The sequence below is a fragment of the Vipera ursinii genome (genome assembly GCF_947247035.1).
Source record: "Vipera ursinii genome assembly, chromosome: 6".
Lineage (NCBI taxonomy): Eukaryota > Metazoa > Chordata > Lepidosauria > Squamata > Viperidae > Vipera > Vipera ursinii.
In genome coordinates this window covers 88771904-88799579 of record NC_139515.1, presented here as the reverse complement: position 1 = coordinate 88799579, position 27676 = coordinate 88771904, and the positions used below count along the sequence as shown (strand labels likewise).

Genomic DNA, 27676 nt, shown 5'->3' with positions numbered 1-27676 from the left:
CCCCAAAGAAAGAAGGCCAGTCATGCTAGGCAAAATTTATTGGACCTCCTGACCCATCAGGAGCAGCAAAACCAGATCCTGGCTACAAAGAGCATCCATTGAGCGAAGGGGGCAGAGCAGAGATGGCGGCAGGCGGGGGTTGAGGGTGTGAGTGGGGGGCTTCTTTGCTTCTCCAGGCTTCGCACAGCTGGATCTTAGCAGTATGGTGGCACCTTGCAGATGAAAGGATAAGTTCCTTCACAGTTAAGTTTGAACCACGTGCGATAGTCTGGATAAAAAAGGGAAATTTTGATCACTTTTTGCAGGAATTCTCTGAGAGACCCAGAAGATCTTTTCAGAGGCTCCTCCCTCAGTTGCAGGAGGACTGAAGATACCACAGGTGGAGACTCTCCTCTGCTAAAACAGGCTGGGGGTTCAACAGGTTGCTCTAACTCAGATAGCTTACCTAGCCATCATGTTTCTTTCATTTCTTTTGTCTCTTTTTAAATTTAATTTGTATTTATTTCTATGTATCCCACCTTTTTACTTTACACCTAATGCAAGGCAGCAAAATATCCAACACCCCTTCTTCCTCTTTTTTTCCCCACAGCAACAACCCTGTGAGGTGGGTTCGGCTGGGATGGAGAGGCTGGTCCAAAGTCACCCAGTCAGCTTTAGTGCCTAAGGTGGGACTAGAACTCCCCGTCTCCTGTTTCTAGCCTGGTGCCTTAACCAGAGACCAAGTCGGCTTTTAAGCTGCTCTTTTGGTTGGTTTATAATTCGACCAGGCATGCACACATACACACACACACAGAGACACAGACACAGAAATGTGGCCGAGGTTCTTCTCACCGCAATGGGGTGTTGCAAGATTGATCTATATCTGAGCAAGGAAACCAGGCAGGAAAAGCCAGATGCCCTGAGACAATGATGGCCTTTCGGAACAAGGTTAAGACGGAGCTTGTTAGTTTAATGATGGGCTGATGGCTCCAATCCCATTTTTAAGGGTTTCTCCCATCATCATCATCATCATCATCATCATCATCATCATCATTATTATTATTATATTTGTATACCGCCCTTCTCCCGAAGGACTCAGGGCGGTGAACAGGGCACATATAAAATGCAAAATACAAAAGTTAAAAGGGAATTAAATAAGAGCCCGAGCTAAAACAATAAATAATGGTATAAAAACCCGCAATAAAAACCCCAACACATCCCCCATCAGGCCAGGCCGGCTTGTTCAAATAAGTAGGTCTTAAGATCGTGTCGGAAGGAGCGAAGGTCAGGCGCCGTCCGGAGCTCAACCGGCAACTGATTCCATAAGTCCGGGGCGCCCACAGAGAAGGCCCTCCCCCTGGGGGCCACCAGCCGACATTGGTTGTGTTGTGTTCCCTTGTCTGTACAGAGTGTGGAACTGAGGCAGCTCAGAGATCCAGGAGGTCAAGGAAGGTCACCAGTGGCCAAGGGGTTGAGAGAAGGATCCCTTGGGTCCTCATGAAGGGAAGCCCACCCTCCTTGACGTAACACAACGTGCACCACCAGACTGACTTACCTGTCCCTTTTACCAGCCCAAAACACTTTCTGGATTCTCGTTTATGTAAGTTGTCATAACTGACACTGGAACCATCGCTCCAATCCGTCCTGCATTCCTGGAAAGACAAGGAAACCCCCTTAGCCGATTGAGGAGGGGGCTCTGGCTGTGCAGGGCCCAGAGGCAGAGAGAGAAAAGTTGGCCGATCTTCAAGGGGCAGAACAAATGTATCCTCCCTCCCTCCCTCTTTCTCTTTCTCTCTCTCTCTCTCCTTCTCTCTCTCTCTCTCTCTCTCTCCTTCCCTCTCTCTCTCCATGAGCCTCACTTGACCCGGAGCAGCTAAGCAGGGTCACACTTGGTGACCTCTTGGGGAGGGGACAGTCAGGAGATCCAGAGGGAAACGAGGAGGAAACGGCCCGGAGGTGTCCGAGGAGTCACCAGCTCAGCTTGAGGCCACTTTGCCCGATGCCCAACGTGGTGACTGCTCCGAACGACACTCATTGGTCTCCGGAAGAGAAACCGCCTCAAAGCCCATCAGTCCCTGCATGGGGGAAGCAGAATTAGAACCCAGGGCTACGGGGGACTCTCGGGAAGAGAAAAGCATCCCGGTTATCTTCAGTCACGTATTCGGATGAGCTACTTCGCTCTTGTTGCCAGAAATTCATATTTCTATTCACAAAGTCACCAGGAGCTGATTTCAACTCCGGGGAAACTCCCCTCCTTTGCAGATGATCGAGCTTTTTTCTAGAGCTGAAAATGCAACAGAGCAGGGGACGAAATCCTGCCGGTGACAGAAACGAGGAATTTCTGCGTTAAATAAAGAGGGGGGAGGAAAGAACAGCCCCCCCCGGCCGGGCCTCTAAAGCCCCTGAGTGGAAGGCCCAGCTGAGTCTCCCCCAGGTTTGGGGGCCATCCAAGGCGCCCTCAAGAGGGAGGAAGGCCTGGAGGCCGAGATGGGGGCCAGGGCAGGATGCGGCCCTTCAGGAGAGCGCTGGGTCCCCCAGGAGGAGGGAAGGATTTGGTGGGGGGGGCAGAGAGAGAGAGAGAGACAGGATGGCAGTTCAAGGATTTCTGCCTTGGTTTTCTCGGCCGTTGTCCAAGGCAAGAAGGTTGGAGAGAGAGACCTCGGCTCCTATGGGAAGATTCTCCCAAAACACAACCAGAAACCTTTAGAAACAGCAAAGGGGAATCGATACGGATTAGCATTAGGGAGGACCTGCAATCAGTCCTCGACTTACATCAGTTCATTTAATGGCCATTCAGTTACATCACTGAAGAAAAAGGGACCTACGTCCATTTTTCACACTTTTTCCCTTTGCTCAGAGGATTGAAATTCCAACGCTTGGCAGCTGACTCATATTTATGACGGTCGCAGTGGCCCCAGGATGACATGATCCCCTTTTGCGACCTTCTGACAAGCAAAGCCAAAGGGGGAGCCAGATTTATTTAATAACCATGTTACTAACTTCACCACAGTGATTCACTTACCAACTGTGGCCAGAAAAGTCACAAAATGGAGCAAAACTCTCTGTACAAATGTTTCACTTAGCAACAGAAATTGTGCACTCAGTTGTGGTTGTAAGTTGAGGACTACCTGTTTTTTGTCTTCAATCCTCAGTCCGATCCAGAAATGGGTTATGAATTTCTCTGTGATGTTAGAGAGCAGCTGGGCCACAAATTCTGCTTCTTCCATGCTTTCGATTGAGACAAGATGCCCGTCGTTCGGATGCTCCACGCAAAACCTCTGGAAGAGATCGTTGGGAAAGAAAGACACTTGTTCAGCTGAAAGCAGATGTGTCTATGGTGTGTTGTATATATGTGTGTGTGTGTGTTTCTGCCTCCGAGAACAGAGCAGGGCTCTGACTGCCTGATCCTGGCCACCCTCAGGATCTCCCTGAGACCCGCAGTTGCCCTCCCTGAAGAGGCAGTTTTTGAGCAAAGCCTCTTTCAGCTTCAGGACCCTCAACAGAGGCCCTGGACTGAACCCGGGACCAGCCTTTGGGGCAGGGGGCTCTGCAGACCCCACTCTCCGCCTGCTCCCTGTCCTCCCCCTCCTCCCCCTCCTCTGAGTTTCCGAGAGGAAGGAGCGGAAAAAAGAGTTTGCAGAATCTTGGAGGGGGCCAAACGCAGCTCAGCCTTCCAGATTTGGGGAGACCTCCCAGCCAGCTACTGCCCGGCTTTTCAGAGCATCCGAGACCTCCAGGCACACTCGGGCCTCACCTCTGCGGAATAACAGCCTCACAGAGAGGGAAGGGCCCTTGGAGGTCTTCTACTCCACCCCCTACCTCATTCCGGACAAGGGGCTGTCCAGGAAGGGGGAGGCTGCCTAACTGGACTAGACCCCTCCCTAATCCCCCCCAACGCCTCTCACTTCTCCAGCCTAAAATGGGTTTTGACAGGTCTCTGATCCCTCCGCTGGCGTCTGCAAAAACCTGCTTTCTCCTCCCCCGAAAGGAAGCCGAGAGCCAGCTGGCCTAGTGGGGGAGGCACCAGGCTCGCAGCCAGGAGGCGGGAGTTCTAGTCCCGCCTGAGAGTCGCCCGGTATCTTTGGGCCAGTCACTCCCTCTCAGACCAGTCCACCTCACAGGGTTGTTGTTCTAGGGAAAACGGACAAAGGACAATTGTGTGTGCTGGCCACCTTCAGTTATTTGTAAAAAATAAGCAAAGTGGAATAAAAAGAAATTTAAGAAAAGGCCACATTAAGAAACCACATTGGGGGAGATGTAGGGCAGGAGGGGAGGAAAACAAGCCAGGAAAGCAGCAAATCCCGGCCCTTCATCGGCCCCAGATGAGGCTGCTGCCCTCCGCCCACCTAATGCCTGGAAACAGTGGAGGGTCCAGCATCCGGGGGAGGCATTAAACGGCATCCTGGCACCGTTTCCTGCTGGCTCAAAGGGTGGAGAAGGGAAGCTCAAAGGGGCTCAGAGGAAGAGTCCTTGGGATATCTGCATCTCAGAGGTCCCCAAAATCAGGGGCTTTCCTCCTTTTTCGAACCCCCAGCCAAGTCTCCCTCCATTTCCTCGTAGCCAGAGGGGACCTGGGGGCTTTGCAAGGCTCTCCCTGGACGTCTCCCCTGCCTGGGCTGGGAGATCCACAGGCACACAAGCATGTCTCACCTCTGCATCTTCCCAGGTCTTTGATTCTTTGAAGACTCTGTAGCAAAAGTAACGATAGGGGGATGAATCAGGGGGACATTTTAAACCAGCTCCAGTTCCTGTGTGGGAAGACAGGATCCCCAATGAGAAGAGAGGAGGGAGGGAGGCGGAGAAGGAGGGAGGGAGGAGCAGGAGAGCTGGGTCTGCATAACAAGCTTAACCTGCTGTGTTGAAAAGATCTTTGATGACAATAAATTGCAACTGACTTGCAGCTGCCTTTGCAGATTGTCCAAACCTCGGTTAGAGCTAACCTTGGTTCATTCCCTGGAAGCTGCATGTCTGGTGTGATGATAATAATAGTAATATAACATAATAATAATAACAAGAACAACGACAGGATACAAAGGGATAGATAGATAGATAGATAGATAGATAGATAGATAGATAGATAGATAGATAGATAGATAGATAGACAGACAGACAAAAAAACCATGAAGCTTCTTGAGCAATTCAGACATAGCAAGAATTATCCCCACTTTGGATGCAACCTATCCAGACTACTGAAATGTCCTTGATGTGGGGCCACCCTTGAAAGCCTCCTGAATTTGCAAAGGAAGGGGGATCAGGTGGATCTGTCCTAAGGGATCTCCTCTCGCCTCCTGGGTTCCCCCAAACAACTACAGGGGTTCAGTGGCAGATTTCCAGTGGGGCTGCCCCCCTGCTCCCCCCCGTTCAAGAAGGGACCCTCTGAAGATGCCCCCAGCAGGGGCTCAGCTCTTCAGCAGATGGGGAAGGGTCTCCTGACCCCTTGTGTGGCCCCCATGGAGAGAAACCCCTAGCAAGAGGTGCGGGAGGGGCACTCTACTTTTAATTCATCAATGCAAGCTTTTTCCCCAAAGGTTTAACTTCATTCTTAATTAATTCATTCTGCGTTTCACGGGTGTTAATTTCGCTTTGGTTTTGCATCGTTGCTCGCAGTCCCAAGTCTTGGGGTGGAGAGAGAAGCTTGGATCCGAAGGGCAGAATGAGCCAAACAGGAATAAAAGCAACTTTGGGGAGAGGATTCGGGGGGGGGGGGTTCAAATCAGGAAGGGGTTGGAGATGCGAGAGCTTTGGCCTCTCCGGACACAAGAGACCCTGCTCGAACTCACCACTCAGGGAGAGGAACATGACCAGAAAGCTGAAGCTGATGGAGATGAATCGCCCCATGGTCTTCCTTCCTTCCCTGCAGAGAGAACTGGGGGGGGGAGAGAGGCAAGGGGGTGAAATGGGGTGAAGTCCAACCGGAGGCCAAGCTGGGAGTCCCACACTTTGCTTTGCACTTTTTCCCTTGCCCAGCTGGACCCCGTTTCTCCCTCCTTCTTCAGGCAGCAGCCTTGGGGGTGGGGGTCACAGGGGATCCTCCATTGCTACGTACAGGACAGAAGCCCCCCCCCAAAGGCTCTCCAGTGCCCCTCTTTCTCTTCCCCAGAAATCCCCCTGGTAGATTCCTTTGCAGGAACCTGGACATTGCCTGCAGCCCCCTGAAAGAGGTATATTCAGGTGGGGATAGATAGATAGACAGATAGATAGACAGACAGACAGACAGACAGATAGATAGATAGATACAGAGAGAAAGTAGCGATGTAATGCAGGGGCCTCACCTGTCAGGTGCCCACAGGTGGGAAAGCCGTACTCACCTGTCCTTCAGCCTCCACGGGTAGCAACTCTGCTCAGAGGCAACTCCAGGCTTTCCTCCTCTGAAGGGAACGGAGGCATTTATAGGCAAGGAAAGGGGGGGATTTCTGTGGGGGGGGGACAGTGGGGGAAAAGGCTATGTGTGAGAACCGATTTTTGTGCCTAGCAATCAGGAAGTAGCTTGTTTGCACAAAAGAAGTTGACAGATTTACTCTCTGCCAAGACTGATGCCATGGAGTGAATTCTACAATTTGAATTGTTCCCTGAGGTCATCCAGCCCAGCCCCTGCTCAGTGCAGCAATGTGAAGGAAAGCATCCGACCCATGGCTGATTAGCCCCCAACCCTTAAAGGTATCCCACCTCCTCTGGGTCTTGGGGCTGCTGTTGACAGGCTGACTTTCCCGTTTTCTGAGCGGGATTTTTCTAACTCTCCTAGAGAACCTGCAGGAATGAACAGATCCCTGAGCTGGGTGTTTCGTTGCAGACGTTTCCTGACCCAACTAGAGAACATCATCAGTGCTAGAAGAGAATCAGTTTCTGGAGAGGAGGGGGGGAGGAAGACTCATTGGGCTGCTACCTGCCATGCTTGTCCTGCCTCCCCCCTCCCCCAGGTTGGAAAAATCTCTTCCTGGATTTTGCCCCTGGATGGCACAGTTTGAACCGTGTTCTACCCAAGTCAGCAAAGAAAGCGTATTTGAACTGGGGAATGCTGTGGGGAAAAGCCCGCAGCCCCACATCAGACACAGAGCCAAGGGAGGGGGACACTTTCCACCCTCATCCTGCAACCAGATGTGTGTAACCTCCTTCCCCATTGCTGCTTTGCAACTGAGCAGAATCACCCGTTCACCACCGGTTGCCCTGCACTACACCTCCCATGTTCCACCTCCTTTCGCTTGGCTTCTTGTGGGGGGGAAGTGGCTGCTCAAGGGAAACCCAGCCATAGGGTTGACCCCCTGGGTGTTTGGGGGGAGGAGGGAGCAAGCTGTGCCTCTGGGAACCAGGCTCAGCAGTCCACAGGTGCTTCCTCAGCCTTGGCCTCTTTAGGCGGCCTGGACTTTACCTCCCAGAATCCCCCAGTCTCGGCCTTGTCCCAGTCCAGGCAGCAGCCCTGAACTGAAGGGACCCCCGGCTTCTGCCCGGGGCCAGGAGGTGGGGGGGAGGGAGCCTTGAAAGGGGTTTGGCAAGACTCACAAAGGAGCAATTCTTGCCTCGGCACCAGGAAGAGCTGCTGTTTTTCCCAAAACAACACTGAGCAAAGTTGGATTCCTTACAAGCCGGATTCGGGTTTGGCCTCATCCCGGCTCAGCTGAGGATCAGCAGGAAGAGCGCAGGAGCTGCTCGGCCCTCGGCCAGGTCATTCGGCCATCTTGCTCCCCCTCAGAGGAAAGATGGGCCAGGGGGGCACCCCAAGACCTGGAGGTCCAGGTGGGGGGAAGGAGGTCAAGGAGAAAGTCTGTCTCTCCTCCGGTCACTAAGAAGGGACACCCCTCGATGGGCCTAATCAGTCCAGGACTATTCCTGACCTCCCAGCAGAGTCGGAGAAGTTGGCTGCCCTGCCCCAAACTGAACTGAAACCATTTTTCATTTTGTCTTCCTTGCCACAATTTAGTTTAGAGACTTTAAATGAAGGAGGGGGAAGGGGGATGTTAAGTTTCCAGTTAGCCATAGCAATACTTCTATGTGAGAATCAAGGTCAGCCCTGATAAGGGTTTTGGCAGTTTGAAAAGCTGGGAGAGCCCCCCTTTTGAAATAATTGGTGAACGTGGTTTGACAGCAATTTGGGGTGGGAATTGCAACTTGGTACTTTGCAGCCTGAGGGAGGGGATTCAAGTCCTGGGTTCACCTATGTAAGTGCCGGTCCTTTGTTTCCTAAATGAAATGTTCTTTAAGGAAGAAACAACAACAGCAATAACAGCATTGTCTGTATATATAGCCAAGATATTGCAATGGAGCTTGGCTTGGACAAATGTGCCACACTTTCTCTCAAACAAGGAAAAATAGTGAAAACTGAAGGAATCAAGATACCCCACGAAAATAACATTAAGAATCTGGATGAGGAAGTTCACTACAAATACTTGGGTATTCTTCAAGCTGACAACATCAAGCACACTGGTCAAGAAAAAGATTAGAGGTGAATACATCAGGAGAATGAAGAAGATCTTAAAGTCCAAACTCAATGGAGGAAATACCGTTAAGGCAATCAACAGCTGGGCAATTCCAGTCATTAGATACGCAGCTGGAATAGTGGACTGGACTAAAGCAGAACTAAAAGCAATGGATAGGAAGATCAGAAAAATAAGGACAATGAATCATGCCCTTCTGCCACACAGTGACATTGACAGACTCTATCTACCAAGGCAAATAGGTGTACGTGGAATGCTGCAAGTACATCAGATGGTTGAAGAATTAAAAATGGCTTTGGAAGAATATCTGAAAGATGAAGATGCACTGAAATTAGTATATCAGGAAGGCTTACTGACTACTGGAGAGACCAAACTGGCCTACACGAAAGACCAAATGAAGAACAGAATAGAGGCATGGGAAGACAAAGCACTACATGGCCAGTACAATAAAAAAATAGCTGGGAAAACAGATAATAACAAGACCTGGCAATGGCTAAGAGCAGGAAAGTTGAAGAGACCAAGGGACTAGTTCTGGCTGCACAAGACCACGCCTTCAGGACAAATCCATACAAAGTCAAAATTGAGAAGACAGCAACAGACAGTAAGTGCCGCCTGTGCAAAGAAGCTGAAGAAACAGTGGACCACCTGGTAAGCTGCTGCAAGAAGATCGCACAGACTGACTACGAGCAACGGCACGACAAAGTAGCAGCAATGGTGCCTTGGAAGGTCTGCAAAAAATATAATTTGCCTGTAAGCAAGAACTGGTGGGATCATAAAATAGAGAAAGTCATAGAAAATGATAAAAGTTAAACTGCTCTGGGACTTCAGAATTCAAACAGACAAGCACCTGCCACATAACACCCTGGACATAACAACTGTCGATAAGAAAGACAAATAAAGTCTGGATAGTGGACGTGGCAGTGCCTGGAGACAGCAGAATAGACGAGAAAGAACTGGAGAAGATGACAAACTACAAAGACCTACAAATAGAAACAGAAAGACTGTGGCAAAGGCAAGCAAGGGTAGTACCAATAGTAATAGGCACCTTTGGTGCAACCCCAAGACAACTGGAACACCACTTGAACACCATTGGCATTGACATATCCACCATTAGTCAATTGCAAAAGGCGACCTTACTAGGAACTGCTTCCATCCTGCGATGATATCTGTAATAGCATCAAACATCCACATCTGCCTATCCCAGGTCCCAAGGACTCAATAGGTAGACAAAAATGTTAAATCCAGTCTGAACATCTGGCTGACTGTGCAATGAATAGTAGTAGTAGTAGTAGTAGTAGTAGTAGTAGTAGTAGTAATGATGATGATGTTGGAACGGACCTTGGAGATCATCTAGTACAACCCCCTGCTCAGGCAGGAAACTCTATACCATTTCAGACAAATGACTGTCCAGTCACTTCTTAAAGTCTTCCAGTGTTGGAGCATTCACCACCTCTGGAGGCAGGTTGTTCCACTGGTTAATTGTTCTGTCAGGAAGTTTCTTAGTTCTAGGCTGCTTCTCTCCTTGATGAGTTTCCATCCGTTGCTTCTTGTCCTGCCTTCAGGTGCTTTGGAGAACAGCTTGACTGCCTCTTCTTTGGGGCAACCCCTGAGATATTGGAACACTGCTATCATGTCCCCCCCCTCGTCCTTCTCTTCATTAAACTAGACAAGTCAATTCCAGCAACCGTTCCTTATATGTTTTAGCCTCCAGACCTCTAATCATCTTTTTTTATTGAAAAGTTTTAAAATACATTTTATCAAGATGACCTCTAATCATCTTGTTGCTCTTCTCTGTACTCTTTCTAGAGTCGCAACATCTTTTTTACATCATGGTGACTAAAACTGGATGTAGTATTCCAAGTGTGGCCTTAGCAAGGCATTGTAAAGTTATATTAATACTTCATGTGATCTTCATTTTATCCCTGTGTTAATGCAGCCTAGCAGTGTTGGCTTTGTTAGCAGCTGCAGCACACTGCTGACTCCAAGATCCCTCTCACAGTTACTACTATTGAGCAAGGTGCCACCTATACTATACCTGTGAATTTGGTTTTTCCTGCCTAAATGTAGAACCTTACTTTTTTCACCATTGAAAATCATTTTGTTAGATAGCGCCCAGTGTTCGAGTCTGTCCAGATCCTCCTTTATCTTAACCCTGTCTTCTAGAATATTGGCTATTCCTGCCAGCTTGATGTCGTCTGCAAATTTTATGAGATCCACGTATATCCCTTCATCCAAATCGTTGATGAAGATGTTGAAGAGCACTGGGCCCAGAAAAGAGCCCTGACCCCACTACACTCTTCCCTCCATGTAGATGTGGTTCCATTGAGGACCAAACACTGAGTATGGCCGGTCAGCCAGCTACGAATCCATCTGCTGGTGATGCTGTCTAACCCACATTTTTCTATCTTATCGAGTAGTAGGTTGTGATCTACTTTATCAAATGCCTTACTGAAGTCCAAGTAAATTATATCCACAGCATACTTCTGGTCCACTAATTTTGTCACTTGGTCAAAGAATGCAGTAAGATTTGTCTGGCATATGTTTTTGACAAACCCATGTTGGCTTTTAGTAATGACTTTGTTTGCATCTAGGTGTTTGCAGATTTATTGTCTGATTATCTTTTCCAGAATCTTCCCAGGTGTTGAGGTCAGGCTGATAGGTCTGTTGTTTCCTGGATCTGTTTTCCCCCTTTTGAAGATGGGAACTGCATCAGCTCTTTTCCAGTCCTCTGGTAGTTCCCCAGTGCTTCAGGATCTTTGAAAAATATAGTTCAGTGGTTCCGAGATCACGTCTGCCAGTTCCTTGAGGACCTTGGGGTGTAATCCATCTGGTCCTGGTGATTTGAACTCGTCTAGGCTGGACAGGTGCTCACTTACCATTTTCTTGCCTATCTTGTGTTTCTACTCTTTTTTATGGGTTGCACTGTTTTTTCCCCTTTGTGTAAAGACAGATGCAACCCCCCCAACCCCGACTTAAATAGTTCTGCTTTCTCCCTGTTCTCACCTTCTTGCCACTTTCCCCCACTAATGGACCAATCATTTCCTTAATTTTTATCTTGTTTTTTACATGTTGAAAGCTTTTTTTGTTGTTTTTGACTTTGGTCACAAGCCTTAGTTCATTTTGAGCCTTAGCTTTCCTCACTTCATCTGGCACAGGCTATTTGCTAATATTCTCCCTTAGTTATGTGCCCCTCTTTCCACTTTTTATACTTGTACTTTTTATCTTTCAATTTATCAGAGCTTTATGCAGCCATGCTGGTTTCTTTTGAGAGCTGTTATTTTTCTTCTTTGTTGGTATTGTGCTGGACTGGTTGTTGTTTTTTCAAAATTTTCCAAGCCTCTTGAGTTGTTTTCCCCTTGAGGAGTCTCATCCGTGGAACCCTTCCCAAGGTCTCTCTAAGTTTATTGAAATTAGCTCTTTTAAAGTCCAAGACTCTAGTTTGACTGTGTTCTATTGCTTCTGCTTCCAAAATGTTGAATTCCAATATTGCATGATCACTTCCCCCCAAGGTTCCTGTGGCTTCAACACCTTCTATCATTTCTTCTCTGTTAGTGAGGACTAAGATCCAATATGGCTAATCCCACAGTTCCCTTCTCTACTAACCCTAACCCTAGTCTACGTTTTGGGGGACAAAGTTGTCTGCTAGGTTTGTCAGGAATCTGTTTGATCTTCCACTTGGTGCAGAGTTTGACTCCCACTCGATGTCAAGGTAATTAAAGTGCCCCATTACTATTGTGATGTGGTTCCTACATACCTTAGTTAGCTGACAAGCAAAAAAAATCATCTATTTCCTGTTTGGTTGGGCAGCCTCTAATATATACCTATGGCAATCTCATTCCCTCCCCCCCTTTTATATTGACCCAAATACATTCACGTTTACAGTTTTCATCATCGTTGTGCTCTATTTCTGTTGGGCTCTTTGCCTTGAAGTTCTTTTAAATGGTTTCATCTATCGGAACCGTGACACCTGCTTGGCCTGGGACCCCGACAGGGCCCTGCTGACCCGGGAGAGGAGCCCCCTCCCCGGGATGCCCAGCATGGTGGTTTGTAGCCTGCTTCCTCCATTTCTCTCATTTTAATTCTTTTCTGGCATTTATTAAAACGTTTTCTTATATTGTAAGGGGCCCAGAGAGACAGTATCAGTGAGATGGGTGGCATAGAAAAGGAAGAATAAAGAAAGGAGGGTTAGGGAGGGAGGGAGGACGTGGCCAAACCCGAATCCGGCTTGTAAGGAATCCAACTTTCCTCAGTGTTGTTTTGGGAACAACAGCAGCTCTTCCTGGTGCCGAGGCAAGAATTGCTCCTTTGTGAGTCTTGCCAAACCCCTTTCAAGGCTCCCTCCCCCCCACCTCCTGGCCCCGGGCAGAAGCCGGGGGTCCCTTCAGTTCAGGGCTGCTGCCTGGACTGGGACAAGGCCGAGACTGGGGGATTCTGGGCAGTGAAGTCCAGGCCGCCTAAAGGGCCAAGGCTGAGGAAGCACCTGTGGACTGCTGAGCCTGGTTCCCAGAGGCCCAGCTTGCTCCCTCCCCCCCAAAAAAAAACATCCAAGGGGTTAACCCCGTGGCTGGGTTTCCCTAGAGCAGCCACCTCCCCCCCACAAGAAGCCAAGCAAAAGGTCCTCCTGCCAAGGAACACGGGAGCTGTAGTGCAGAGCAACCGGTGGTGAACGGGTGATTCTGCTCAGTTGCAAAGCAGTTAGGAAAGGAGGTTGCACACATCTGGTTGCAGGTTGAGGGTGGAAAGTGTCTCCCCCCACCCTTGTCTCTGGGTCTTTGCTGTGGGGCTGCGGGCTTTTCCCCCTGGCTGTCCACACCTCAAATATGTTTAAACCATGACATCCAGGGGAAAAATCCAGGAAGATTTTTTTTCCAAACTGGGGGGTGGATAGGACTGAAGCATGGCAGGTAGCAGCCCCATCAGTCCTCCACTCCCCCTCTCCTCCTCCTCCTCTCAGAAACTCAACTCTCTTCTAGCATTGATGATGTTCTCTAGTTGGGTCAGGAAATGTCTGCAATTAATCTGGTTCTCAGCCCTCAGATGTACAGATTGTAGTCCAACAGTCAGGAGCTTGTTCGTTGTGCAAACTATTTAACCACTACGATGCCTCCCCCTCTAAGTTCACCATTATTACATCAACCATAGTGGCAGGGTCCAGATAAGCATTGGAATTTCTGTTCATGTAGGAATGCACCTGGTTCAAGGTTAGCTTCTCAGGATCACCATTGAACGTGAGTTTGAAAAGAGGAGCTGCCATGGGTTGCTGTCTGTCTAAGAGAGCGTGCAACCATCCATACTGTTGTACTAGGTCATGCTGGATTCCTCTTACCCGATCAGTCCTTGGCAGGGTCCCTGGACTGGTGTGATGTCAGTAACGGCGATCAAGACAGGCCTGGTATCGATAACAGCCTGGACTAGCCCGATGTGGGTATTGGTCGGGGCTATCAGGGCATTGGCAAAGACCAGGGCTTGCCCTGTGCCAATGGCGATCCGCACTAATGTGGCGTGAGTACCGGTCAGGGTTCACGTAGAGGCGGCACCAGTCAACTCTGATCTCGACAAACAGGGCTGTCACGACATGGTCAGGGCTAGTCCGCCACTTTTGATGATCCAGGGTTCACCTCTGCACTGGACTTGAAGTTAAAATTAGTGGCTTTGGATGCAGGGAGGCACCCTGGCTCCAGCTGACTGGGACCAGTATCGGAAATGTTTGTCATCGTGCTCACTGCTCAGTAACTGACGGGTGATCTGCTCCTTGCTTCCCACGTCCAGCCCTTCAGGTTTCTCCCCCAAACGCTCGACAGACTGGCCTCGAATTGCCCTCAGATATTTCCACTCACCCGAGTCATACTAAAGTGCCACACGCTTAGCGCCTCTCCAATCAGGAGAACGTGACCCGCGTGCGGCAGCCGGTGAACATTCAGCTTCAGTGGCCTTCGTAAAACTCTTCTGCTGGGCCACCTCTGAACACCAAGAGTCTCCACTAGGCAAGGCCCATTCCGATGACCAGATCTACTCCCGCACTTTGGTTTCGCACCTGCCGCCGGAGTTCCTGAAACCACACTATAAGCACAATGGCCTGCACTCCATCCGCCGATGTAGCAGTGGTGGCTAGGGTGCCGGGGACAAGTTCTTCCTTCTTCTCCATCGTGGGTTCTTCCGAGTCTTTCTCATCCTCCCAAGGCTTTGGATAGGCAACCGGAGCTCAGGACCCCCTGGATTTAACATGATTAGGAATCTTGGGTTAATGTCACAGTTCCAATATATGAAACCACTTATAGAACTTCAAGGCAAAGATTTCCTCCATAAAGAACATTTCGTTTAGGAAACAAAGGACTGGCACTTACATAGGTGAACCCAGGACTGAAATCCCTTCCCTCAGGCTGCAAAGTACCAAGTTGCAATTCCCACCCCAAATTGCTGTCATAAACCACATTCACCAATTATTTCAAAAGGGGGGCTCTCCTCCCAGCTTTTCAAACTGCCAAAACCCTTATCATGGCTGACCTTGATTCTCACATAGAAGTATTGCTACGGCTAAGTGGAAACTTACCATCCCCCTTCCCCCTCCTTCATCTAAAGTCTCTAAATTAAATTGTGGCAATGAAAACAAAATGAAAAATGGTTTCAGTGTCAGGACCCACCTCAATCCACATCTTAGGAAATAAGAACTCTTGGATGCAAGTTTAGTCCAAAAGGAAAATGTTTACTAGGAAGGAATCGATTGTGGGAATACAAGACGGAATCTGAGAAAAGTTACATTTCAATCCTATATAAACCATTCCCATTCCAGTCCCTCCCCTCATCCATTTGGTCAGGCTGTCGTCAGTTGCTAGGTGTCAGGTCCTTCCATGGGAAAGGGAACTCTCCTTGGTTTTATGGTTATTGCTTCCCTTTTTCAGTTGTAAATGAAGACACAAACCAGATCTGTCTGTCCCCCTCCCTTCCCCCGTTAAAACATCCCCTGTTGTTTGAAAATCGCTTTAGTAACCATCCTCTCCCCCCCCCCTCGGAGAGATGGCAGAATCCCCAGTAATAGCACGTTGTTCTACCTATACAATTATGAAATGTGATATAAATGGATTCTGACATTCGGCTCTCCTTTCAGAAAAAAGATGAGTCCATCTGTGGGGAAAGAAACCATATAAATGTTAGCCTGGTTTGTTTGGATATTCTGTATGAAACCTCTTAAGCAACTTAGGTGCTTTAACATGGAGTTTGTTAACCCACTCGTTTTCTGAGGAGGGGAGGTGTTTCCATGCCACTAAATATTGTATCGTTCCATGGTGTTTTCTGGAATCTAAGATTTCTTTCACTTCAAAATGTTGTTCTCCTTCCACCATGATGGGGGGTGGTGGTGGTGGGATTTTTTCTCGTAGTGGAGATTGTTGTTCTCTCTTTAATAGACTGCAGTGGAAGGTTGGGTGTATTCGTCTAAGATTTTTGGGTAGTTCTAATTCAACTGTTACTGGGTTTATGATTCTTTTAATTGGAAAGGGTCCAATATATTTTGGTCCTAGTTTTTTACAGGGTTGGAGTGATTTCAGGTATTTTGTGGATAAATATACCATCTCTCCTACCCTAAATGGTGTGGGATCGGTTCTTTTTTTGTCTGCCTGTGTCTTGTATGCTTTTCTGGCATCTTCCAACGCTTTCCTAACGATTGGCCATGTATTTTGTAATTGAGCAATCCATTCCTTCAGATCAGGGATAACCGGTTCTTTTGGGGTTAGTTCTGGTATTGGGTTGAAACTCTGGCCTGTAGCTACTTGAAAAGGAGTGTAACCTGTGCTTGAGTGGACTGCATTATTATATGCTACTTCTGCAAAAGGCAGTAGGTCCGTCCAGTCGGACTGCTGAAAATTAATAAAGCATCTCAGATATTGTTCAAGTATATTATTAAGTCTTTCAGAAGCTCCGTCTGTCTGAGGATGGTGACTAGATGACAGTCCTTGGGTGGTTCCTAAGAGGGATAAAAATTCTTTCCAAAATGCCGATGTAAATTGCACCCCTCTGTCAGATATGATGCGTTGTGGTACCCCGTGCAATCTGTAAATATGCTGTACAAAAAGTTTTGCTAATGCTTTTGCAGTCGGGATTTTTTGGCAAGGTATGAAGTGTACTTGCTTAGAGAACAGATCTGTGACAGTCCAGACTACGGTGTTTCCATTACTTTCTGGCAGTTCTACGATAAAATCCATGGCTATTTCTTTCCATGGGGCTGAGGGGTTTGCCACCGGTTGTAACAGGCCTGGCGGTTTCCCTTGCAGTCTTTTGGCCATCGCGCAAATTTGACAGCTACCCACATAGCTTTCTATGTCCTTTTTCATAGATGGCCACCAAAATTGCCTTTTAGTTAAGTGTAAGGTTTTTACAAAGCCAAAGTGTCCTGCTGATTTTGTATCATGGCACAGTTGCATGAAATTGATTCTCTGTGTGGCAGGTATATATAGCTTCTCCCCCACCCACGGCAGTCCATCTTTAATTGTGCACACATGTTTATTTTTCTGGAACCATTCATCACTTTCCAAAGATTTCCTGAATTCTATTCCAGTTTGGCTATCTACCTTCGGCTTCATTTTTTCTTGTGCCCTGGTGGTGACTGGTGCTGCCAGTTGTTGTTCCGGTACAAGTGGTTTAAAGTCAGTAACTCTTGTGCTGTTATATTGGGGCATGCGGGATAATGCATCTGCCAGGAAGTTCTTTCCCCCCGGTAAGTGTTTGAGAGTGAAATTGAATCGGTGAAAATGTTGGGACCAGCGGGCTTGCTTAGGAGTGAGCTTCCTGGGCGTTTTTAGTGCTTCCAAATTTTTGTGGTCTGTCCAGACCTGGAAAGGTATTTTATTTCCTTCTAAAAATTGGCGCCATGTTAGTAATGCCCACCTCAACGAGAATGCCTCTTTTTCCCATATTGGCCAGCGTTGTTCTGTTTCTGTGAGTTTTCTGGATGTGTATGCGCATGGTTGCAATGTCCCCCCATCATTTTCTTGTAATAGTACGGCTCCTACCGCTACATCACTCGCATCTGCCTGTATTACAAAAGGTTTATCGGGATCTGGGTGTTTTAGGACAGGTTCAGCAGAAAAAAGTCTCTTTAGCCTCTCAAATGCTGCTTGACATTCCATTGACCATTTCAGAGGCTGGCTGGGTTTCACGGGTGACCCCCCCCCCTTCGTTTTCAACAAATTTGTGAGGGGCATGGCTATTTGGCCAAATGCGGGGATGAATTGGCGGTAGAAGTTTGCAAACCCCAGGAAACTTTGCAATTGCTTCCGTGTGCGGGGGGGTGCCCACTCTAGTACTGCCCTGACCTTCTCAGGGTCCATTTCGATGCCCTCTGGAGATATGCGATATCCCAGGTAGTCGATTTTTTCCTGATGGAATTCACACTTCGATAATTTAGCATATAAGTGGGCAGCTCGCAACTTCTTCAGGACTGCTCTGACTAGTTTGATATGTTCCTCTTTGGTTTCTGTGAAGATAAGGATGTCATCGAGGTAAACCAGGACCCCCTTATATAGGTGCTCTCTCAGCACGTCATTAATTGCATAAAGACTGCGGGGGCCCCTTGCAGTCCGAATGGCAATACTTTGAATTGATAGCACCCCATTGGGCAGTTGAATGCAGTCTTCCATTCGTCTCCTTCCTTAATCCTAATACGGTAGTATGCTTCCCTCAGGTCTAGTTTGGTAAAAATCTTTCCTTTCGATAGGTGGGATAACATATCCTTCATTAGGGGAAGGGGGTACAGATTACATTCACTAATTGTGTTCAAATTTCTATAGTCCACAACCAAACGAAAGGACCCATCCTTCTTCTCCCTGAACAGAACCGGGGCGGCCACTTTGGGTTTGGCAGGCTCAATAAATCCTCTTTCTAAGTTTTTCTTTATGAATCTCTCCATTTCTGCCATTTCCCTTGGGCTCATGGCATACATCCTGGGTTTTGGGAGTTTTGCCCCAGGTTTGAATTCTATGGTGCAGTCTGTGGGGCGGTGGGGGGGAAGCTCATCTGCTCTTTCCTCACTGAAAACCTCAGCCAGGTCCCTGTATTCCTCTGGTATCTCTGGTAATCCCTTCTCTTTCCCCACTGCTGCTGTCTCCTCCCTCTGCTTTGGGGGGGGGTGCTTTTGGAGTCTACGTTCTTCTGCCCCCCCTTTGGGAAGTTGAGTTCTGCTGTCCTCCAGTTTATCCCGGGGTTCCATTTCTTCAGCCATTCCAGTCCTAGGATCATTGGGCATTCCATGCCTGGGGCCACTATAAACGTTATGTCCTCCTCATGGGGCCCCAGTGATAGGTGGATTGGTAAAGTGGCTAGGGTGGCTGGTCCTCCCCCTGCTATTGTCCCATCTAATTGACTAAAAGAGATTGGATGTTTTAGCCTCCTCACTGGGATGCTCAATCTCTCCACCAGCGTTGGGCTGATAAGGCAGCGGATGCACCCAGAGTCTATCAGAGCTTTTATTTTGGCTGCTTCAGGCATAGGGGAAGCTAATATAGTCACTGTCTTAAGTATGGGTGGAAGGGGTCCACTTACCAATGGTTCTCCCTCTGAGCTGTCTTCCGAGTTGTCCACCGTCCCTGCGGTACAGGCCGGAGTCCAGTCCCAGTTCCTGGCAGGAATTGTGGACTCTACAGCCTCTGTCCCCTTCATGGAAGATTCTTTTGTGTTGCCTTGGGGCTTCCCCGGCTTCTTGGAGGATGATGCCTCTGGTTTTCGTGGGGGGGCTTTTGAATGACATTCTGCAGCACAGTGGCCCTCTCTCCCGCAGTTGAAGCAACTTGTTGATTTTTTGGCTGTGGCTGGTGGGTTTTCCCCCTCGTGTGTTTGCTCGGGTGGCAGGCGGCCCCATGGTTTTCCTCTGTGGTGTCTCTTCAGTAGGTCTATTTCCACTTCCTCCGCCAGGATGTACCAGTCGTCAAGGTGGGGTGGGTCTCCTCGAGGCAGGCAAGCATCATACAGGTCGTAGTTCAGACCGTCTTTGAAATGGCTAAGGAGGATGTCTTCTGGCGTTCAGCTTGCTGGCAATGGCTCGGAATTCTTGGGTATAATCAGCCACTGCTCGCCTGCCCTGCCTCACCGTTTTGATTCTCTCCCGGGCCTTATGGTCAGCCAAAGGATCCTCGAACCGTCGCCTCAAAGATGACATGAATCAGTTGAAGTCGTTGAGTTCTGGGGCGTTGGAGTCATGCAAGTTCACCACCCAGTCTGCAGCCATCCCGTCCAGGGCAGATTGCACAATTCGGATGCGTGTTTTGTCACTGGGGATGTTCCGTCCATACTCTTCCATGTAGCTGAGGACTTGGGTTAGGAAAAATCCCAGTCGTGATGGCTCCCCCTTGAATTTGACTTCCAGGGGCGGGAGTCTTTGGCTGGAGCGTTGTCTGCGCCGTGGCCGGTATCGCTCCTCATCCTGGTCCCCATCTGTGGTTCTGGGGGGGGTGGGTACTGCTGAGGCAGCAATTCCTGTTCCATTGGATGGCCCCGGGGTTTCAGGTGTTGGATCCCCTCCGTTACCTTTCCAGTTGCGTCCCCAGGCGCTGCCTCGGTTGCGATTTTCAGCTCTCTCCTCCCTCAGTGAACTCAGGGTTGCTTTCATCAGATCAATGGCCTTTTCCAGGATCCGCTCCTCCTCGCTGGCGTGCAGGGAACTCTCCATCTCTTGCCTCCATTCCGGTTGGTGGTTACTACGCCTCAGGGTCTTTTCTCCCGAAGCCTTTTCCCACTCACTTTTCCTTCCAACGCCCATCGACCACCGGGGTTTTCGGTCGTACTGCTCCACCGCTTCTTCCCCGGGGGAATATGCTGCTTCAGTTTCCCATTGTCTCTGGGATTCCATTTGGGGGGAAGACTCCCCCTCCATGGGGCTTCCCTCCTCTCTTGCTTCGTCGCCAGACATTTGTATTTGTTGCAAAGTCCCCCGGTAAGGTTTTTCCCTTCCAGGTTGACTCTTAAAGCAGATTCCGTCTACTGTCAGGACCCACCTCAATCCACATCTTAGGAAATAAGAACTCTTGGATGCAAGTTTAGTCCAAAAGGAAAATGTTTACTAGGAAGGAATCGATTGTGGGAATACAAGACGGAATCTGAGAAAAGTTACATTTCAATCCTATATAAACCATTCCCATTCCAGTCCCTCCCCTCATCCATTTGGTCAGGCTGTCGTCAGTTGCTAGGTGTCAGGTCCTTCCATGGGAAAGGGAACTCTCCTTGGTTTTATGGTTATTGCTTCCCTTTTTCAGTTGTAAATGAAGACACAAACCAGATCTGTCTGTCCCCCTCCCTTCCCCCGTTAAAACATCCCCTGTTGTTTGAAAATCGCTTTAGTAACCATCCTCTCCCCCCCCCCTCGGAGAGATGGCAGAATCCCCAGTAATAGCACGTTGTTCTACCTATACAATTATGAAATGTGATATAAATGGATTCTGACATTCAGTTCAGTTTGGGGCAACCTTGACCGCAGGGCAGCCAACTTCTCCGACTCCGCTGGGAGGTCAGGAATAGTCCTGGACTGATTAGGCCCATCAAAGGGTGTCACTTCTTAGTGACAGGAGAGACAGACTTTCTCCGTGACCTTCTGCCCCCCCACCTGGACTTCTAGGTCTTTGGGGTGCCTCCCTGGCCCCCCTTTCTTGAGGGGAAATGGCCGAGGGCCGAGCAGCTCCTGCGCTCTTCCTGATACCCCTCAGCTGAGCCGGAACGCGGCCAAACCCGAATCCAGCTTGTAAGGAATCCACCCCTGCTCGGTACTGTTTTGGGAACAACAGCAGCTCCCTTCCTGATGCCGAGGCAGGAATTGCTCCTTTGTGAGCATTGATGTTCTCTACTTGGGTCAGGAAACGTCTGCAACGAAACACCCGGCTCAGGGATCTGTTCATTCCTGCAGGTTCTCTAGGAGAGTTAGAGAAATCTCGCTCAGAAAACGGGAAAGTCAGCCTGTCAACAGCAGCTCCAAGACCCAGAGGAGGTGGAGGGGGGATCCCCTTGTCTGGATGCCCTGAAGGGGTGGGGGCTAATCAGCCACATATCTGGGGTGCTTTCCTGAGCAGGGGCTGGGCTGGATGACCTCAGGGAACAGTTCAAACTGCAAGATTCCCTTCATGACATCCGTCTTGGCAGAGAGTAAACTCGTCAACCTGTTTTGTGCAAACAAGCTACTTCCTGATCCCTAGGCACAAAAATCAGTTCTCACACAGAGCCTTTTCCCCCACAGAAATTCACCCACCCCCTTTCCTTGCCTATAAATGCCTCCATTCCCCTCACAGGAGGAAAGCCTGGAGTTGCCTCTGAGCAGAGTTGCTACCTGTGGAGGCCGAGGGACAGGTGAGTGCAGCTCTCCCACCTGTGGACACCTGACAGGTGAGGCCCCTCTGCATTACATTTCTCTCTCCCCCCACCACCGGAAGGGACCTCCTTCAGGGGGCTGCAGCCAATGTCCAGGCAAGGACAAAGGAATCTACCAGGGGGATCTCTGGGGAAGAGAAAGGGGCTCAGGAGCACCTTAAGGGGTCGCTTCTCTCCTGAATGTAGCAATGGAGAATCCCTTGACATACACACCACCCAAGGCTGATGCCTAAACAAGGAGGGAGAAATGGGGTCCTTGTGAAAAAGTGCAAAGTGTGGGACAACCATCTCTCCTTCTTTCCTCCCCCCCCCCAGTTCTCTCTGCAGGGAAGGAAGACCATGGGGCGATTCATCTCCATCAGCTTCGGCTTGCTGGTCGTGTTCCTCTCCCTGAGTGGTGAGTTCGAGCAGGGTCTCTTGTGTCCGGAGAGGCCAAAGCTCTCACATCTCCAACCCCTTCCTGATTTGACCCCCCCCCCCGAATCCTCTCCCCAAAGTTTCTTTTATTCCTGTTTGGCTCATTCTGCCCTTTCGATCCCACCTTCTCTCTCCGCCCCAAAACTCAGGACTGCGAGCAATGATGCAAAACCAAAGCTAAATTATCACCCCTGAAATGCAGAATTAATTAAGAATGAAGTTAAACCCTTGGGAAAAATGCTTGCATTGATGAATTTAAGTTGAGTGCCCCTCCCCCACCTCTTGCTAGGGATTTCTCTCCATGGTGGCCACACAGGTGGTCTGAAGACCCTTCCCCATCTGCTGAAGAGCTGAGCCCCTACTGGGGGCATCTTCAGAGAGGCCCTTCTTGGGTGGGGGGGGAGCAGGGGGGCAGCCCCACTGGAAATCTGCCACTGAACCCCTGTAATTGTTTGGGGAACCCAGGAGGTGAGAGATCCCTTAGGACCGACCCACCGGATCCCCCTTCCTTTACACCGGTCAACAGCCTGGCTGCTTCCTTCCGCAGCAATTGCAAATTTTGGAGGCTTTCAAGGGCAGCCCCACATCAAGGACCTTGCAGTAGTCTGGATAGGTTGCATCCAAAATGGGGATAATTCTTGCCAAGTCTGAATGGCTCAGGAGGCTTCATGTTTATTTATTCCTTTGTATCATGTCGTCATCATCATCATCATCATCACCAATAATTCAAGGCAGTGAACATACCTGATATTCTTTCCTCCTTCTGTTTTCCAACAACCCTGTGAGGTGGATTAAGCTGAGAGTGATTGAGTCACCCTGCTTTCGTGACTAAGGCGGGACTAGAACTCCCCGTCTCCTTGTGATTGGCCGAAAGTCAACCACCTGACTTCCATGGCTAAAGCGGGACTAGAAATCCTGCTCTCCCACTTTCTAGCCAGGTGCTCTAACCATTAGGCCAAATGGCTCAGTTGGGACTTGAGGCCCAGGCAGGTCTGCAAAGGTTAATCTATTTGTGAAAGAACCCAATTTCTGGCTTTGCACCATTCACTGATTAAAAAAAGCAACCAACATGGACAGTCACACCAGACATGCAGCTTCCAGGGAATTAAACCGGGGTTAACTCTAACCAACATCTGGACAATCTGCAAAGGAAGCTGCAAGTCAGTTGCAATTTGTCAGCACAGATGTTTGCAACACAGCAGGTTAAGAGTGGTCCGCAGACCCAGCTCTCCTCCTCCTCCTTTCCTCCTCCCCTCCCCTCATTGGGCATCTTGTCTTCCCACACAGGAACTGAAGCTGATTTCGATTGTCCCTCTGATTGGGTCTCCTATGATCAACATTGCTACAAGGCCTTCAATGACCCGAAAAATTGGACTGATGCAGAGGTCAGCCATGCTTGTGTGCCTGTGGATCTCCCAGCCCAGGCAGGGGAGACGTCCAGGGAGAGCCTTGCAAAGCCCCCAGGTCCCCTCTGGCTACGAGGAGATGGAGGGAGACTTGGCTGGGGGTTCGAAAAGGGAGCAAAGCCCCCGATTTTGGGGAGGTGTGAGACGCAAATATCCTGAGGACTGTTCCTCTGAACCCCTTTGAACAACAACCCTGTGAGGCAGACTGGTCTGAGAGGGAGGGACCGCCCCAAAGTCACCCGGTGACTTTCACACCTCAGGTGGGACTAGAACTCCCGCCTCCTAGCTGCGAGCCTGGTGCCTCCCCCACTAGTCCAGCTGGCTCTCAGCTTCCTTTCGGGGGAGGAGAAAGCAGGTTTTGGCAGATGCCAACCGAGGGATCAGAGACCTGTCAAAGCCCATTTCAGGCTGGAAAAGTGAGAGGCTTTTGGGGGGGATTAGGGAGGTCTCTAGTCCAGTTAAGGGGCGCGGTGGCTCAGTGGGTTAGGACACTGAGCTTGTTGATCAGGTCGGCAGTTTGGCGGGTCAAATCACGAGTGCCGCGTAGCAGGGTGAGCGCCTGTTACTCGTCCCAGCTTCTGCCAACCTAGCAGTTCAAAAAGCACGTAAAAATGCAAGTAGAAAAATAGGGACCACTCCGGTGGGAAGGTAACAGCGTTCCGTGCCCCTTTGGCGTCTAGTCATGCCAGCCACATGACCACGGAGACGTCCTCGGACAAGCGCTGGCTCTTCGGCTTTGAAACAGAGATGAGCACCGGCCCCTAGAGTCGGAAACGACTAGCACGCATGTGTGCGGGAACCTTTATCTTTACTAGTCCAGTTAGGCAGCCTGCCCCTTCCTCTTATGCTCAGGTCTGGACAGCCCTTTGTCCGGAATGAGGTAGGGGGGTGGACTAGAAGACCTCCAAGGGCCCTTCCCTCTCTGTGAGGCTGTTATCCCGCAGAGGTGAGGCCCGAGTGTGCCTGGAGGTCTCTGATGCTCTGAAAAGCCGGGCAGTAGCTGGCTGGGAGGTCTCCCCAAATCTGGAAGGCTGAGCTTTGTTTGGCCCCCTCCAAGATTCTGCAAACTCTTTTTTCCGCTCCTCCCTCTCGGAAACTCAGAGGAGGGGGAGGAGGAGGGGGAGGAGGAGGACAGGGAGCAGGTGGAGAGCGGGGTCTGCAGAGCCCCCTGCCCCAAAGGCTGGTCCCGGGTTCAGTCCGGGGCCTCTGTTGAGGGTCCTGAAGCCGAAAGAGGCTTTGCTCAAAAACTGCCTCTTCAGGGAGGGCAACTGCGGGTCTCAAGGACATGAGGAGGGTGGCCAGGATCAGGCAGTCACAGCCCTGCTGTTTTCAGAGGCAGAAACACAAACACACTCACACTCACAAACACACAAACAGACACACAAGAATCTGCTTCTCAGCTGAACAAGTCTCTTTCTCTGTTTGGTCTCTCCCAGAAATTCTGCACAGAACAGCACAAAGGCAGCCATCTGGCCTCCATCCACAGCAGTGAAGAAGAAGCTTTTGTGGCCAACCTAATCTCCCAAACTCTGGAATACCCTGTTGCCTGGATTGGACTGGGCAATATGTGGAAGGTAGGTCCTGCTAATCTTTTATCAACTTTACACTTTCTGAGGTTTTCATTTTATTTTACACGGATCCTCTTGCCTTGGACAACAGCAAGAAAACGAAGGCAGAAATCCTTGAACTGCCATCCTGTCTCTCTCTCTCTCCCCCCCCCCTCACCAAATCCTTCCCTCCTCCTGGGGGACCCAGCGCTCTCCTGAATGGGGGCCGGATCCTGCCCTGGCCCCCATCTCGGCCTCCAGGCCTTCCTCCCTCTTGAGGGCGCCTTGGATGGCCCCCAAACCTGGGGGAGACTCCGCTGGGCCTTCCACTCAGGGGCTTTAGAGGCCTGGCCTGGGGGGGGCTGTTCTTTCCTCTTCCCCCCCCCTTTTTATTTAACGCAGAAATTCCTCGTTTCTGTCACCGGCAGGATTTCGTCCGCTGCTCTGTTGCATTTTCAGCTCTAGAGAAAAGCTTGATCATCTGCAAAGGAGGGGAGTTTCCCCGGAGTTGAAATCAGCTCCTGGTGACTTTGTGAATAGAAATATGAATTTCTGGCAACAAGAGCGAAGTAGCTCATCCGAATATGTGACTGAAGATATCCAGGATGTTTTTCTCTTCCCGAGAGTCCCCCGTAGCCCTGGGTTCTAATTCTGCTTCCCCCATGCAGGGACTGATGGGCTTTGAGAGAGAGAGAAAGAGAGAGAGAGAGAGAGAGAGGGAAGGAAAGAGAGAGAGAGAGAGAAGGAAAGAGATAGAAAGAGGAAAGGAGGGAGGATACCTTTGCTCTGCCTCTTGAGGCTCAGCCAACTTTTCTCTCTCTGCCCCTGGGCCCTGCACAGCCAGAGCCCCCTCCTCAGACGGCTTAGGGGGATTCTTGTCTTTCCAGGAATGCAGGACGGAGTGGAGCGATGGTGGCAATGTCAAATACAAAGCCTTGGCTGAAGAATCTTATTGTCTCATAATAATTTCATGTAAGTCAGTGTGGTGGTGCACACTGTGTTACGTCAAGGAGGGTGGGCTTCCCTCCATGAGGACCCAAGGGATCCTTCTCGCAACCCCTTGGCCACTGGTGACCTTCCTTGACCTCCTGGATCTCTGAGCTGCCTCAGTCCCACACTCTGTACAGACAAGGGAACACAACACAACCATGGGACAAACCCTTAAAAATGGTATTGGAGCCATCAGCCCATAATTAAACTAACAAGCTCCGTCTTAACCTTGTTCCGAAAGGCCATCATTGTCTCAGGGCATCTGGCTTTTCCTGCTTGGTTTGCTTGCTCAGATATAGATCAATCTTGCAACACCCTATTGCGGTGAGAAGAACCTCGGCCACATTGCATGTTTGTGTGTGTGTTTCTGTGTTTGTGGCAGAGAAATATTAACATGCTTGGTCGAATTATAAACCAACCAAAAGAGCAGCTTAAAAGCCGACTTGGTCTCTGGTTAAGGCACCAGGCTAGAAACCAGGAGACGGGGAGTTCTAGTCCCACCTTAGGCGCTAAAGCCGACTGGGAGACTTTGGACCAGCCTCTCCATCCCAGCCGAACCCACCTCACAGGGTTGTTGTTGTGGGGAAAAGAGGAAGAGGAAGGCAGGTTGGATATGTTTGCTGCCTTAGGTTAGTTGTAGAGTAAAAAGGTGGGATAAATAGAAATAAATACAAATTAACTTAAAAAAAGAGACAAAAGAAATGAAAGAACCTTGATGGCTGGGTAGGAAAAGATCTTCTGGGTCTCTCAGGGAATCTCAGCAACGTGATCAAAATTTTTCTTTTGCTACCCAGATAAAAAAGGATGGAGGAGTATGACCTGCAATAACGTGGCCCCTGTCGTGTGCAAGTTCTAACCTGTCTGATGATCCAGCAGTGTGAAGTCTGGAGAAGCAAAGAAGCCCCCCACCCACCCCCCAATCCCCGCCTGCCGCCTTCTCTTCTCTGCCCCCTTCGCTCAATGGATGCTCTCTGAAGCCAGGATCTGGTTTTGCTGCTCCTGATGGGCCTGGGGGTCCAATAAATTCTGCCTAGCACGACTGGCCTTGTTTCTTTGGGGCACCCAGGAGACGGTCAAGGCCCGAAGCTCAAGACCCCCCAGCCCCCTTCGTGGCAGGGCTCGGCCTTAAGGGGGGAGGGCGACTCTTAGGTGGGACCACCCACTCAGGCGCAGATGCTTTCCTCCCGTCCCCCTCCCTGGATCCAAAGGGGGTGGAACCTGTGGGCCTCAGCACCCCTTCCCTGCCCCCAGAGCCGATTGGCACCCCGTGCCCCCCCGGGCAAGATGGCGGCATCCCTCTAAACAAGGCAGGGGGGTGGGAGGGGTGGGTGGGTCCAGGAGGCGCTTTCCGGTTGTTGAGCTTTCCAACTAGCAGCTGAAGCCCCTACTCTGGGAATTTGGGGATCCCTCTCAGGCACCCCAAGATTGTGGAGAAACAGATTCTTTATTTACTCTGCGGAGTTGAATTGGGCTTCAGGATGGGCCCCTCAGGAGGGATTTCCTGGCCAACCTTCTCCCCGGAAAAGGAAGTCCAGGAATTCCCGGTGCAGCTTCCAAGATTCAGGCA

General features: G+C 49.9%; 3 protein-coding genes across 7 annotated transcripts in view; 1 reads left to right on the top strand and 2 right to left on the bottom strand.

Moving 5' to 3' along the window:
• The window catches only part of LOC310642445 (snaclec stejaggregin-A subunit alpha-like), a 39050-nt gene extending 32657 nt beyond the window's left edge, over window positions 1-6393 (bottom strand). Inside the window, exon 1 of the mRNA XM_083366168.1 lies at window positions 6288-6393. The gene's annotated coding sequence lies outside the window, so the exon portion shown is untranslated. The remainder of the gene's footprint in view (window positions 1-6287) is intronic.
• Window positions 1-27288, top strand: part of LOC310642455 (snaclec coagulation factor X-activating enzyme light chain 1) — a 75390-nt gene extending 48102 nt beyond the window's left edge. Inside the window, exons 1-6 of one of the 5 annotated variants that reach the window (XM_083366181.1) lie at window positions 21630-21764; window positions 22065-22146; window positions 23454-23551; window positions 25009-25146; window positions 26007-26091; window positions 26904-27283. In XM_083366181.1, the coding sequence (XP_083222307.1) occupies window positions 22089-22146; window positions 23454-23551; window positions 25009-25146; window positions 26007-26091; window positions 26904-26965 (441 nt within the window). In that variant the 5' untranslated portion in view covers window positions 21630-21764; window positions 22065-22088 and the 3' untranslated portion in view covers window positions 26966-27283. Of the gene's footprint in view, window positions 1-21629; window positions 21765-22064; window positions 22147-23453; window positions 23552-25008; window positions 25147-26006; window positions 26092-26903 lie in introns of those variants that run through there. The other 4 variants (XM_083366180.1, XM_083366183.1, XM_083366184.1 and 1 more) reach the window with 4 other exon arrangements.
• Window positions 24-5845, bottom strand: LOC310642446 (snaclec coagulation factor X-activating enzyme light chain 2-like). The gene is made up of 5 exons (XM_083366169.1): window positions 5760-5845; window positions 4630-4727; window positions 3108-3257; window positions 1535-1631; window positions 24-268 (listed from the first exon to the last, which is right to left on the bottom strand). The coding sequence occupies exons 1-5, from the start codon at window positions 5815-5817 to the stop codon at window positions 195-197; spliced, it is 477 nt and encodes a 158-aa protein (XP_083222295.1). The 5' UTR covers window positions 5818-5845; the 3' UTR covers window positions 24-194.
• Window positions 27289-27676: the final 388 nt, after the last annotated feature.

What these genes read in the sequence shown, in the direction of transcription:
- LOC310642446 (XM_083366169.1), bottom strand. Translation starts at nt 5,817, where the DNA reads ATGGGGCGATTCATCTCCATCAGCTTCAGCTTTCTGGTCATGTTCCTC. An exon ending in CATGTTCCTCTCCCTGAGTG is followed by an intron (nt 4,728 to 5,759) that starts GTGAGTTCGAGC and finishes CTTCCCACACAG; the next exon opens with GAACTGGAGCTGGTTTAAAA. An exon ending in TGGGCTGGTAAAAGGGACAG is followed by an intron (nt 269 to 1,534) that starts GTAAGTCAGTCT and finishes TTTTTTATCCAG; the next exon opens with ACTATCGCACGTGGTTCAAA.